Source organism: Penicillium rubens (genome assembly GCF_028828025.1).
Source record: "Penicillium rubens strain IBT 27055 chromosome Unknown utg000001l_segment0_segment0, whole genome shotgun sequence".
Classification (NCBI taxonomy): domain Eukaryota; kingdom Fungi; phylum Ascomycota; class Eurotiomycetes; order Eurotiales; family Aspergillaceae; genus Penicillium; species Penicillium rubens.
In genome coordinates, this window is record NW_026890599.1 from 744,101 (window position 1) to 758,310 (window position 14,210).

The following is a 14,210-nucleotide window of genomic DNA, read 5'->3' on the forward strand; positions in this document are numbered from 1 at the left end:
AATTGAGATATAAAAACCAACTATCTCGTTAATTCATTGCCCGCGGTATTCCATCACTCAGTAAAATATTGCACAGCTCCGGATCCATAAATTCAACCAAATCAGGCCCATTGTCTCCAAAGAATGAAAGGTCGTGAGTCTCGTGAGATATTGGCGAGTCCACGGCAACAGGCACGCCCAGTTCTGCAGAGCTACATAGATTGTCACCCAGCCAGTTCTGTGTCCCAGCTGTATTTCGCGACCTTTTTGGATGCTTGCCGGGACTATTCTCGTTCTCTGGACCCCTTTTTGCGCCTTTTTGGGCCATTCCCCGCTTGCGTTTATGCCATTGCTGCTGAAGCGTACTCAAAAATCTGCTTGTTCGCTTCGCATTTTCAAAGCAAGTGCCCATTTCATCCAATGCCCAGAAGCATGTACTCAGGTACCTTACTAGGTCTGAGTGCTGAGTGCTGCTTTGGCCTGGAACAGTGACGAACATGAGTATAAGTGCTGCTGAGAACACGTACGACACCATCTGAACATTTGCCTTTCGAAAACTGTATCGTCGCTCATACATGTTGAGGACTTTGACTATCGAGATTGCCGATTCGAGACACATTCTGCGTGCATGTCCAGGTCCAGGCCCTTGTAATGGTCTAGGCTGTATATGATTTTTCGATATGTAGGGGCGATGGCAGTGAATCATAAACTGATAATATTGCAAACTTCTTAAATTAGTACATGAGCTTATCATACCAAATAAATAATCAACTTACTGCAGAGTGAGAACGTGGGGCAAATAGTAGTAGGACTCTTTGGTCGCATCAACGTTAAGGTCATTGGGCAGGTTATTTTTCCAAGCAAGCAGCCGTGCGACAGTGTCAGCGGTGAGCTCTTGAAGCGCTGTCCTCGATATTTCCAAGCAGCCATAACTTGATTGGGATTAGTGTCTTTGTTTGATGAGGACGCGCATCACAATTTTAATAACTCACAGTACATCAGTTACAGGGGACATCAAGTCATATAAAGCAATCCACTGCTGGAATATCATGTCCGATGGGTTAGCTATACCTTGGATATTGACTTGCGAGCATCCATAAGATCTCCAACGTGGTGCCTGTTGAGACATAGGAGACCTGTCATTCCAGCATGGTTTTCGAACGGAGACGCCAGCTACCGGGCTTCGGACAGACCGTCCCAAATAGTAGCCCCAAAATCTTTGAAGTATCAGTTAGGCGGCAAGGCTTGATAACGGCAAGTAGAGATGTCATACTGGTCGTTGAGACTCGAGCTCCAGAAAACTGTTCGTCGAATCTTACATTCCTCTGCCGTGATGATACCCTTTTCCACGTAAGGGGTGACATCCAAATGGAGACCTTGGTCAAATGCAAGTCGCATGGCCATCCCTTTTTAAGGTGAATCTGTTTCCAATAGCCAAAGAGATATAAGCTTGACTTACCACTATACAGCCAGCCGCGAGTGTCTCTAGTACCTGAAGCTTCATAATTACTGCATATTACCAGCGCTTGAATTGTTGCCAGTGAAGGGTTTTCAATCTCCAGTTCCAGGAGGGCTTTGGCCCTATCCCCGAAAAACTGTGACAAGGACCGAGGGAATGTAACAAGATCTGGATGATACTTGGGCTCATAAGCTGCACCCATTGCACACCTATTTTTTTTTATCAGCATGAAGTCTTCAAAGTCAAGGGACATGCTCACATTGCATCGCATAAAGCCTGCGAATAATAAGCTGAAGTTAAGCCTTCATATCGATTCTGATTTTTGGCCTTCCAAAACGCTTCACTGTCAACAACGTGCAGACAAGGGTCTTGCCAGGCGAAGTAAAGCTGGAGTAGATGCTTCTCAAAAGCCTCCTCCACTTCTATGTTGAGACCCAAATCCTCCAGTGTATCTTGTGCATCTTTCTGAAAAAGAGAAGATGTAAAATTTCTAATGTCATCTGAAACGTCAAGCAAGTTTAGGTTAGATGTCGACCCAAAATACCGTAATTGACCGTCGTGCGTCAACTGCACACGCCCCAAGCGACATGCGAATTGGTCAGTGACTTCGTCCTCGCTGTCGGTCTCGGGGTTTTCACTGGGGATCACATCAACATTGGGGGGAAACTGAGTCGGTGTCACAACATGCATGCGATATGATTCGGAAAGCTGACTCGGCCCTGCGCCATTCTGAATATGGGCCATAGTATCATCATAATCTACCAGCACTGCATCTTCTGGAACATTTTCTGCTGATATCTGACCAGCAGATCGCTCATGAAGTGGAGGCAAATCACCGCCAGGATGGTAATTATCGCATCCTGGAGCCGGTGGTTGAGGACTAGTGATGTTTGTCTGGTCATGGGCCACGAAGCGGGTCGTATCAACAGGTCTCTGGCTCCCGGGAAAGCTGGCTCCTGCGCTGTGGGATGTATTCTCGTCACTTAGCACATTCTCGCAGGCAATTCCTAAGCTCTGCAAAATGCCTCTTAGGGTATCTCGGTCATTCTTGTCCATAGCCGGAACTCCGAAGCCCGCATTCTGGATATGTTGAGAGAGGACTGCAACTCTTGAAGCCAAGAGCGAAACGGCAACGCGGACGGGGATCCTGTTGATGGCTTAATACAGAGATTCTCTTTCTTTGTGGCTATATCAAAACCTACTTCCTTTTGTCATTGCGCTGTCTGTATGTACAATCCTTGTTTTTGGACTCGCAGTTCTTGCATGAGGGCTTTGATCCATCGCACTAGCCCAATCCGATAGTCAGTCAAGCACGAGCAATTCTCAAATTCCGGGATTACATGCTTTTACCTTACCGTCTCGACATGGAATGCATGCAGTCGTAACGTGCTTGCGTGCAGGCTTGACGGTCTTGGTTTGAGGCATTGCCAAATCTTATTCAGATCGCATTCATATACTGATTAATTTGGAGGGATAACGATTCATAAACGAATTCTTACTCAAGATGGTTGAGGGCCGGGATTCGAATCCCGAAGGTGTGGAGTCACAATTTTGGATCGGTGAAGCTAGTGTTGGCCTGAGGCAGTCTGCCTGCTCTCTTCATCTGTCATCACCTCTCTCCCTCCCTCTTTCTCCTGTCCGTCCACCCCAATACATACTCCATTGATTATCCATCTGTGTTTTATCTCCATGTCCAAGTAACAAGATTCCTCTAGTCTCGCTTGCTTGAATCAACCGCTTCAATCCATTCACTGTTGACCTCATCCTGTCTAGCCTTGCCTTCTTCATTCTCAGTGGTAGCGCCACCTTCTGACACATCCAGGGGAATACCGTATGTTTTTCCCTCAAATATTTTATCAATCTCTTCCAAAGATAAACCGGCAGTTTCCACATACCAGAAAGAAACAATAGGAACAAAAGAAAAGTTCAAAACAACATATATTATATAGTACCGCCAATCAATATTCTCAATGCCAATGGGAGTCACCAAGACAACGGCGTAGTTGCAGATCCAGTTGGTCGCAGTCGCAAGTCCAGCGCCACGGTTGCGCCAGGCTTGGGTGTTTATTTCTGCCGGATACATCCACGGTACGGCAATCCAGGACATGCCGAACACAGTATAGTAAGCGAACACGAAGGCAATTGCAACAGCTGACCATTGACTTCCTCCAACGCCCAGGCCGGACGTCAACAGGGCAAAGCAAGTGCCTTGGCCCACCGCGCCCCATAGCATGAGTCTTTTCCGCCCAACCTTCTCAATGGTTGTCAGGGCGACCGCAGTGAAAACCATAACATTGATCGCATTGCAAGCGGACAGGATCAGTGACATTTGGCGGGAGACTTGCAGAGAGGCAAACACAACGGGCAAATAGTAGTTGATTGCATTGATGCCACCCCACTGCTGCATGAACTGAGTGCCCATTCCTAGGAGAACCCTCCTTCTGGTTTGTAGGCTGTCCCTTTGCAAGAGAGTGCGCCAGCTGACTTTGGAGACTTCAAGCTCATGTTGAACGCTTTGAACGGATGCTTCATGTAAAGCCAATAAATCGGGATCATGGATACCTTTGGCATGGAGTCGGGCTGTGACAGCCTTGGCTTGCTCGAGTCGACCCTTTTGAATGAGCCATCGTGACGAATCAGGTAACCATGGAAGCAGGACGAGGGTAACAAGGGCGTAGAAAATCTGAAAGGCAATAGGGAATCTCCAGGAGACTTGCTGATGGCCGATATATCCAAGACCAAAATTGAGCCACTGGGCCGTCACATTGCCTAGTTGGTTGAGGACGAGGTGGAAAACGGCCAGGCGACCACGGTGTTGAGGCTTGGACATCTCTGACTGCCAGACTGGAATTGCAGTTGTGTTGAGGCCGTTTCCCAGCCCAGCAATGAATCGACCTACGATGATCTGCGCTACGCTGAACGACACTGTTTGTATTACGGCCCCAATCGTGAGCACGATACATCCTAGGGCGATGGAAAGCCGACGACCAATTCGATCTCCATAGACCATGCAGAATATGGCACCGAAGAAACAGCCGAGGTCATAGGTTGCAGCAATCTGTCCGATTACCATTTGGCTAGGTTGCCGGAAGGTTGATTGGAAGCTTCCGTTTTCAATGAGGCCGCCAAAGACTCCTTGGTCGTAACCAAAGAGCAGGAAGCCGCAAGAAGTGGTGAAGGCAACGCCCAACGAGAGTTTCGTACCCTCAAGTTCAAAGCTCATAGTGAACGTGGGAATTGAAAACGATATGTCGAGATTGAATGGGAACAACCCTGAACTGGAACTTCTGTTGGTTCTTATAGTGTTTTAACTTACTTCCACCCGGGGGATAATCCCCAGAAATCCGGGGTAGCCCGGACCCGGAACTCATTTTACGTTTTGAATGAGTGACCGCGTTTGCAATAATACAACATCTGGCTCAGTCAATATGCCCGGTGCTCAATACGTAAGGTTCACTCCAGAGATATAATCACACTTCCGGAATATAATCCCGGACCTGAGTGTCTGGAACAGTGACTGAAAGAGACGTCGGGTAAAGCATAAATTGATGAGGCTATTCCAGATATTACTGTCGAGCTAATGGAGTTGTTTTAACACATTAAGAAAGAGAGGGAGATTCATTCGAAGTCTTCAGTTTTCAAGTAACTGTATCAAGTAGTGGGCTTCACATTACATGTGAAGGTTCCCCAGAGTAATTGTTTTGATAGTCTGATACTCAGCCATTCCATATTTACTTCCTTCTAGACCATAGCCACTCTCTTTGACGCCCCCGAAAGGCGATTCAGCTGCACTGATCTTTCCCGTATTGACACCACACATGCCAATTTCAAGCTTTCTTGCAACACGCATAACACGCGCCACGTTGCCAGAAAAGATATACCCAGCAAGGCCAAATTCGGTGCTGTTAGCCAGTTGTAAGACTTCCTCCTCTGTATCAAATGGGAATATCGGAGCCAGAGGTCCAAATGTCTCGTCTCGAGCAACTAACATATCCACTGTTACGCCAGAGAGGACTGTGGGCTGCATAAAGAATCCAGGTGCTTCTGGCGCCGAGCCACCAATTTCCACGGAAGCACCCTTTGACACAGCGTCTTCAATGTGGTTTTTAACCTTGTTGACGGCGGACGCATTAATCAGCGGGCCTTGCGTGCACGAGTCTTCGATCCCGGGTCCCAAGCGAAGTTCAGAGACCTTCTGTACCAGACTCCGAGTGAACTTGTCCAAGATTCCTCTTTGGACATAGAGGCGGTTGGCACTATTCTATCGTTAGGTTTTGTATAACAAAGAGTATGAAGTAAACTCACCACACACAAGTCTGACCCGAGCATGGGAATTTGGACATCATGGCTCCTTCGACGGCAAGATCAACATCGGCATCATCAAAGACAATAAAAGGAGCATTGCCGCCTAGCTCGAGACTAATCCTTTTAAGGGTGCCAGCTGCTAGTATGGCAAGATTCTTGCCCACATTGGTAGATCCAGTGAAGCTAATTTTGCGAACGAGAGGGTGTGTGGCGAGCTCTGAGGCCACCTGCCTATTCTTCGTAGGGCAGACCTGGATGGCCTTACCAGGAATTTCCGCCTTCAAAGCTAGCTTTGTGAGAGCGAGACAAGTAAATGGCGTCTCACTTGGTGGCTTGATAACCACGGCACACCCAGCAGCCAGAGCTGGGGCAACCTTGCGAGTGATCATGGCTGCTGGGAAGTTCCATGGAGTAACGATTCCGCAGACACCAACTGGCTCTTTCTCGGTCATTACAATGGTGTTCGGTGTCGATGATGGGATTGTGTCTCCATACGAGCGCGTTGCTTCTTCGGCAAACCAAGCAATGAAGCTCGCCGCATAGGCTATTTCGCCTTTGGCCTCATTGATAGTCTTGCCATTTTCTAGACATAGAATTCTTCCGACTAAAGACAGCTGTTAGAGGTGAAAGCGGAGCCTTGGAACTAGGAAGATCCTTACGGTCTTCAATGTTTTGCATGACCAAATCGTGCCATTTGCGCAATAGATTCCCACGTTGCGCAGCTGTAGTTGAAGAGTAAAAGTTCTTCTGGGCCACATTTGCACTTTCGATGGCCGACTGAATGTCATTCAAATCACAGTCTGCTACAGTCCCGAGAACCTGTGCCGTGGATGGCTCTAGTGAATAATGAGCTGAGTGTCATATACAGTGATTGTTAGGGACGAACCATATACATTGAAGGTTTGCTTCCTTTTTACCCAGCATCCATCAATAAAAGCCTGATCCTGAACAAGTAGTTCCAAATCTTTGGCTGTCGCGACGTTGTTTGAAACAGCCTCCGACGACTTTTGTGGAAATGAGAGTCTAGACATTGTAGGGATGATATCTGTAGGCGCAATTGGAGTGAAGAGAATATTCGTTACCGGATATACACCGGGCAATAACATTGTTAACATTATATATGCTATGTACTATGTAATTTCCTCCGGAATATCACTCCCGGAGACTGACACGGGCTCCTTCCGGGAAGCCCTTCCCCGGGAATTGGGCTGCGTAATTGTCGCTATAGATTTCAGAGTTAAGGCATGACTGTTGACATGCATGGTATGGTATGTCTTTATGCCTTTGTCCCTTTGTGCAGACTGAGCTTTTGCTTTGTCAGTTTGATATGTCAGTTTGCCATTCCTTTGTTAGCACAGGCTTCATATACAGCCTGCTTTTCCATAGATTCATAGTATCCATCTTCTTCCCGATTTCCCTCCATACTAGTTCTCACTAGTAGTCCTCCTTCGTAGCCTCAACAATGACGCCCACACTCTGGAGTGTTGTTGCTCACCTTGTTTTTTATAAAAAGGAGCAATATCATCTCGGTCTTGGCAAGGTAGGCCGAACACGGATACGCGTATAGAAAAGATCTGCACAAGCAACCTGGCCCCCCGATGTCGAGTTCGGGGGAGCAACTAATTCACATTGTCGATCTTGCGGTTCAATTGAATGCTGACACAGGGTTGCTTTTAGCATTATTATATGCACCTACACATGTGATTTGCAAAGCAGGAAACTCATAGGTGTGGGGTGAAGTACTCAGGATACTGAGCAGCCTTGGAGGGCCCTTATAGAGCGGCACTACCCCAACCAGGCATGCTTATACGGATACGCGTATTGCTGTCATGTTTTGAAAGGTGCAAGGGCTATAACAACGAATAAATGGAAGAAATGAGAATTGCTTGATACTAACCTTGGAAAGAAAGCGAGCACGCCCCAGGCTGCCACTCCATTCTTCTGCGCCATAATTTGATCGCCTGTTTATTGATAAGGTCTACGATGTAAACAAGATCAAGAAAGGCTGTACAAGTATGGATATTACTATGTGACAGAGCTATGTAAAGGTGTAGGAAAGGAAGAAGACTAGTACATATGTAACGTAATCGGTAAGCACGCAAGCGAGCTGCGCAGCCCAAAACACATAGTAAACGTGATGCTCTATTTCAACCACCAACGCTTTTATTTAATTATATTATTTGCCGATAGCAATCGATAAGCATTGTTAGTACTATACATCAATTTTGAGTAAATCGAGAACTTGCCTTGTTATGGTAACGAAAACATCGCTGAACTCTAGGATATCTCTAGATATATATATATCTCAGTCACCAATTTATTAAATTTCTCGAAACTCCCTAAAGCGACGTAATATTATATACAAACCAATAAGCCAAAAGGAAATGTTCCTATAAACAACCGTTGTTGAGATATCAAGTTGTAATTTATCGCTTTTACTATGTGTTTTGGGCTGCGCAGCTCGCTTGCGTGCTTACCGATTACGTTAGTTATGTACATGGGGAAAGGTCGTGTGACACTAATGAGATTTAACATTGGCAATTCGATTTGGGATCTTGATGTGATTGGGTGGTGCCACTGTACTGGTCATCTATATTGTACCCCAGCCTGATCTCGTCTTTCTTGACTGGAATTTTTTTACATTTCTCAAAACCTGTCGAATACTAAGGCCGAATCCATAGAATGAAACCGAGTATTTTACCCGGAATATCCTCGGACCGGTGCAAGAGGGATACTGATAGAGACGGACTACGATGGAATGTAGTATACTCTGGAAAATGGGATAAATGCGTGGAGAAGAGAAGAAACTATCTAGACGAGCTAGCTAATGTGTGAGCAAGCGGAGTCACGTGACATAGTCACGTGATCTCCAACAGTTACCATACAAGAGTTCATGCACCTTCATTGGGCCGGAAAAAGTGTTATTCCTTGATTTTTGTATGGTTTGCATTGCAATAGTTAGACGGTTTCCGTGCCGTATTCGCTCAGACACACCGTCTCTGTTCCATTTAACTTTATTCTTGAGGTCCTCAGGGGGTATCAGCCATAGATTTCTCGATCACTGAGCCCGCGCTGGGCTGGTAGATAGCTAAAGGATCAAATGTACGAACCAGCTCCCCCTAGACCCAAGAAAACAGATATTGTCCGCTCGCGTAATGGCTGCCAGAGCTGTCGCAAACGACGCACCAAAGTATGTCCCCTATAGGAGTTGCCGTGGATCCCGCTGACACCGATGACCAAGTGTGATGAGAAAAAGCCAGTGTGCGGGACATGTGTTAGGCTGGGGATAGTGTGCGAGAGCGTCAAGCTAGACTTAAAATTCCGGGTCGTGACCGCACCCCCTCCAAAGAAAACAGGTGCAAAGGCGGAGCCAGCCGAACCCGACTCAACTCGCCTGGGGCTGCAGCTCTTCGGCCAACACAGTCGAAGTCCTCAAATCCCAAACATCAACCTCGCCCAATCATTGCAACATACTGATCGAGATGTCTTTTACTCAACTTACTGGGAGGATCACTGCTTGCCAGCACTACATCCAATATTCCGTTGCGCTTCTGAGTTGCTTGGGTTTCCGGCGTTGAAAGATGCCATCCTCGCTTTATCTTCGTGCAATATCAGCCGCATTTATGCCGAAAGAAAATACTCAACATCCTTTCCGACTACGGGAACACTTAGTCCAAACCTTATACACCAAACAAGGAGTCAGTTGTATTATTCTTCTGCGATCAAAAAATTTATTTCGCTCACTCAAGACGACCACCGAAATAATGCCGCAGAGGTCCTTACAATTCTAGTCCTCTTTGGCTACATTGAAGCGTCTATGGGTAATTTTGACGGATACTATTGTCATGTCCAAGGCCTGTCGGCATTTCTCGTCGAGCTCCGCGAGACCACTGGATATTCACTGTACAGAGCCCTCCTCATTTCATGGCTACAGTCGCAATTTCTGATCTGGTGGGCGCGTACATACTTCAGTTCTCTCGATGTACAGCGAAATATGCCCTCGATTGATTTCCCAAGGGGCCTCGAAGGAACCTCTGACTCCTTCCACGATCTACGGGTCGTGGTTCTAAGCATTCTATGTGAATCCCATCGACTGAATGTGAAGGAAACTCTCAAACATTGGAGAGACAAAACAGATTTCGAACCAGCCCTCGCAAGCGTTCTGCAGTCCGACAGAGATGACACGGAAGACCGCTTCGCGCGATTACAGGATGAGTCCAAAAGGCTCGACGAGTGGCTATCATATCTGCCACCATCGGAACAACCGCTTGTGGGTGATGCTTCAGAAACATCACCCATCTTTTTCCAAGCACACGATGCAGCCCTCAATTTTGCTTACTACGTTGTGGCCCGGATTATGCAATGCATATCTTTCCTGCGCAATCTTCCTTGTCGCGACGCCCAGCATCTCGGCAGTGAGTGCTTGGAGATAGAACCATGGGCCCGCCTCCTACTTCGAATTGTCCAAGGAACCGACATGCAAACGTCCATTATCCGGAATAACTATACAATAGGGTTCTCGGGTTTGTTGTTAGCTGCGTCTCTCCGCTGTCAGGACCTCTCTCTTAGCATGCAGATCGAAAAGTGGCTGCAGACCTTAGAGGAGAAGCAGCCGACTGAGGAGGGGGCTTTCCCTGTATATCAGGCGCTTGCTGTGGTCAAGGCGATAAATCGGCAGAGGACAATGGGCCGCGACGTGTTCGGGGTCTCGCAGACCATGGATGATGGCGGTGGAATGCCCAAGTTCACTCATTATAACAGCCAGATGATCACTAACATTTTGGTTCATGGGAAGTGTAGGTCTACTGGCGACCTCTTCACAGAGTGTATAGATCTACAGTAGTATGCCGTAATAGCGATTTGAACAAATCCAAACATTGGTGTTGATGTCGCCGCACCGGGTTAAGCAAAGCTTGCTCGGTAGCTAGGAGTGACCCACTCGTAATTTTGCGTGATTAATTAAACTCGACTCCTTGTCCACGATATATATAGCCACCTTGTGTACTCTGTCTATATGAGGAAACAGTTTGTGTTGGTATTCTGAAGCCGGGAGTCTATTTGCCTTCAGCGATACTCACGTGAGGAATGAGTGGCATGTATGTCTGCTGTTGGAGTTACGTACAATAGGTAGCAAAGGACTAGGCAGGGACGTTTAGGGGTGGTCGAGAAATGGTCAGGGTTTGCAAGGCGCCGAAGGAACTACTGACCAACGGGCACAACATACTTTACTTGTTGTTGACATGCAATGCCTGCAGGGTATGCGCTTGTCCCTGTGTGCAGACTGAGCTCTTCGAGCATTTTCCTAGTCTATCCCGTTTGCCATGTCGCCGGCTTATATACCGGCTCTTTTCCATAGATGCATCATCACCTTTCTTCTTCACGATTTTCCCTCCATCTCTCTTGCTCCGTACCCTCAACACTTGTATTGATCATTGTTGAAACGCGTTGTACTTGAAAATTGTCTCTTCAGTGCCCTCCCTTTACCGGTAATAGTGACGTTCCCAAACGGATTTATGATTTGATCCTTGTTTACAACCGACACCTCCGAGACTACCACATGCGATTGGAAGCCTAATTTAACAATCAAGCATCAAGTTGTGAAAACCTCGAACTGAGAGAAATTCGCAAATTTCAGGGTACAGAACTATACAAGCAGGGCAGATTCGAATTGACAAGGGCCACACGTGGTGCAAGTCTTGATGGTAATGGATTTGGTAGCGCGGATTAGCGCTAATTCTGCATGGCCAAGTACATACCATCGATTTTCACATTCTCGTCACTTCAACGAGCTCAGTACGCTCTACTATGCGTTGAATACTCCTTATTTCGTATTTTCGTATGCTCATGACGGCATGAACCAAATAGTTGTCTTCTTAGTCACCATTTTCATTTCAGATCTTTATCCGCACTAAATATCCCCAGATTACTCGTCTAGCCACTGGATGACCCGCTTCAGCAATTTCACACCATCAGTTGGTTGGTCGAGTTTCTGCACCTCCGCCTTCAACTGCTCAGCAGTAGAGTTCCCATTGTACTCCTTATCGTCTGCAAGAAGCATTTTTTTGGCCAGCCTATTCGAAATTTCGGGATGAGCTTGGAAGGAAAGAACTGTGTTTGCTTCGTTAATGAAGCACTCGTGGTTTGAGGCGAGGTGGATGAAGCCCGGTGCAGGCTTAATGACTTCGCGGACATGAAATTCGGGTGCTCTCTAAAACGAACTTAGTGAAATAGCCATAGTAGCAGACAAATAAGGTCAACTTACGTACGAACCGGCGCTGGTGGCGAATGTCAGGAACTTTTTGCCCGCGTCCGTGAGAGCGATATCTTGGATAGCAGCCTGTCCAATATCAAGTTAGGGCTATCCCAGACTTTTTAGTTAAAGAGTACTAGAGAAAAACCCACGATTGGCCCTGTCGGAACAGCTCCAACCTCCCCACCGAGTGCCCTCGCCACAGCTTGATGTCCCCAACAGACACCAAGAATCTTCGTCTTGGGGTGATCACGCACAACGGTGCGCACGAAATCAAGTACTCCGAGCACCCATGGATCAGATGAAGATGCGTCTGCTTTACCTCCACTTAGCGCAATTAGGTCATATTTTGACGCATCCGGGAAGGCTCTCTCGAAGACTGGGTCGTAGAAATCGACCTCGGCGTTGGGGGCAACCTTGGCGAAAGACTCTTGCCAGGCCTGACGGACGTCTGTCCAGAAGTCATAGTCGTCTGATGGTGTATTGATGAGGACGGCAATCCTCAAAGGGGTAGGTCTGCTCATGGCTGGTTTGAAACGATTAACTATGATTAAGTGTGATTTTTGAGAGGCAGTTGAGGACTTTCTCAGTCCCATCTTGAAAAAAGATCTCATTTAATACTTTTCCCGGTACACCTTGCACCGCCATCCTGGAAATCCCCGAACATACCAATAGTGTCCCTCATGGGTCTATCGTTCCTGCAGACCGCATCAGGCAAGCCTACCGGAGAAATCTTCTCGGGATAGGCACTCTATGCATCTCTATACATCCGTCTCTATTGTGGGTCGGCGCTATTCCAAACTCGGTATGCGGGAACGATGGTGAACCACGGTTGGTTCCCTCATACTCCGGTCCCAATCGCGCGCTAGCTATACTGGTTAGACCGCACTAGAGCGATGCGAGCTTTCTATAAGGTCAACTCGGTGTGACTTGTGAGTGACTCACATTTCAAAAGCCTTCTATAGTTATGGGCTGCTAGGTAACCTATATAAGGCTGCAATATACCCTTCTCAAGAACGATGTCAACTAGGTCTCTTTCTCTCACCCCGAAACTTGGACCCCGAAAATGTTCCTCCCGCCTGTCCATGCTGAGACGGAAATTGCCGTCCTGTTCCAATTCATCCGCGAGAACCCCCTAGGGATGCTCATCACGGGAATAAAATCCTCCCAAGAATTCTTACAGTGCACCCATGCTCCTTTCGTCCTGGACCTCCCGGAGGAAACCACTGGCTCCCCACTACAAGGCCGTCTCCGCGCACACATCGCTAAGCAAAACCCGCAAGTGAAAGCCATGATCGAGGAACTCGTGACCAAGCCCAATATACTCGAGCTTGAAGATAACGTACTTGTGGTGTTCAATGGTAAATATAACCACTACGTCACACCCAAATACTACGTCGAAACCAAGCCAGACACGGGCAAAGTCGTCCCCACATGGAACTACTCGGCCGTCCAGGTCTATGGTAAGCTCTCTCTCTATTATGACTCGAAGACTCCCGAGGCAGGCGCTTTTCTGGCAAAACAAATGGACGATTTGTCACAGCATGCTGAGAAGTCGGTCATGGGGCATATGGGCGGCGAGAAGCCGCAGCCATGGAAAGTGTCTGATGCGCCGGAGAAATATATTGAGTTGATGCAGCGGAACATTGTTGGCATTGAGATTCGCATTGAGAAAGTTCAGGGCAAATTCAAGATGAGTCAGGAGATGAAGCCTGGTGACCGGGAGGGTGTGGTGGCAGGGTTTACGCGGATGGGCGGCGAGAATGCGGAGGGGATGGCGAACTTGGTTGAGGAAAGGGGAGCCCTGCATGACTCAAGGGCGCAAAGTGGATAGATGGATTCTATCACGAGCCGGATGACGACAAGCAAGAGGGTGTGCACCGAGGTCGCCCAAGCCATGGCGATCAGTCCATGTACGTTTATTCAATCTGTAATACTTCTAACTACTGAGTCTGACCGCGGCAGGTGACTATAGCGCCTCGTCGTCGAAACTCGGTCTCCTCACGCATCTGAGCTTGGAGTGTTGAAAGGGATATTTGCATGGTGGGAATCGGTTAAGGGTTGATCTCCCGTAGTCGGGAAGAGACTTATATAGTTATGGAGAGGTAAAAGTCCCTTGCTGGGGGAGATTTTGACCATCTTGCTGCTGTGAGAGCAAATCCTCAACTACGTCCTGCCAGTGTCTAGACTGTTCCTGTAGATTGTTACTAGCCTAGT

General features: G+C 47.5%; 5 protein-coding genes across 5 annotated transcripts; 2 read left to right on the forward strand and 3 right to left on the reverse strand.

The window, feature by feature from the left end:
* Window positions 1-28: 28 nt before the first annotated feature.
* On the reverse strand, window positions 29-4,661 carry N7525_000314 (uncharacterized protein; the record flags this gene model as incomplete). Its single annotated transcript, XM_061211531.1, has 8 exons — window positions 29-599; window positions 756-911; window positions 972-1,196; window positions 1,253-1,385; window positions 1,439-1,647; window positions 1,698-2,585; window positions 2,641-2,723; window positions 3,198-4,661. The coding sequence occupies 8 exons, from the start codon at window positions 4,659-4,661 to the stop codon at window positions 29-31; spliced, it is 3,729 nt and encodes a 1,242-aa protein (XP_061070757.1).
* Window positions 4,662-5,108: 447 nt separating this feature from the next.
* N7525_000315 (NAD-dependent succinate-semialdehyde dehydrogenase) lies at window positions 5,109-6,774 on the reverse strand (the record flags this gene model as incomplete). Its single annotated transcript, XM_002558596.1, has 4 exons — window positions 5,109-5,694; window positions 5,744-6,347; window positions 6,403-6,579; window positions 6,630-6,774. 4 exons carry the CDS (start codon window positions 6,772-6,774, stop codon window positions 5,109-5,111), a joined length of 1,512 nt encoding a protein of 503 aa, XP_002558642.1.
* Window positions 6,775-8,843: 2,069 nt separating this feature from the next.
* Window positions 8,844-10,586, forward strand: N7525_000316 (Zn(II)2Cys6 transcription factor domain-containing protein; the record flags this gene model as incomplete). Its single annotated transcript, XM_061211532.1, is given in 2 exon segments — window positions 8,844-8,933; window positions 8,949-10,586. 2 exon segments carry the CDS (start codon window positions 8,844-8,846, stop codon window positions 10,584-10,586), a joined length of 1,728 nt encoding a protein of 575 aa, XP_061070758.1.
* A 1,080-nt stretch (window positions 10,587-11,666) lies between these two features.
* Window positions 11,667-12,517, reverse strand: N7525_000317 (type 1 glutamine amidotransferase; the record flags this gene model as incomplete). Its single annotated transcript, XM_061211533.1, has 3 exons — window positions 11,667-11,951; window positions 12,006-12,080; window positions 12,146-12,517. 3 exons carry the CDS (start codon window positions 12,515-12,517, stop codon window positions 11,667-11,669), a joined length of 732 nt encoding a protein of 243 aa, XP_061070759.1.
* Window positions 12,518-13,059: 542 nt separating this feature from the next.
* N7525_000318 (FMN-binding negative transcriptional regulator) lies at window positions 13,060-13,827 on the forward strand (the record flags this gene model as incomplete). Its single annotated transcript, XM_002558593.1, has 1 exon — window positions 13,060-13,827. The coding sequence occupies one exon, from the start codon at window positions 13,060-13,062 to the stop codon at window positions 13,825-13,827; it is 768 nt and encodes a 255-aa protein (XP_002558639.1).
* Window positions 13,828-14,210: the final 383 nt, after the last annotated feature.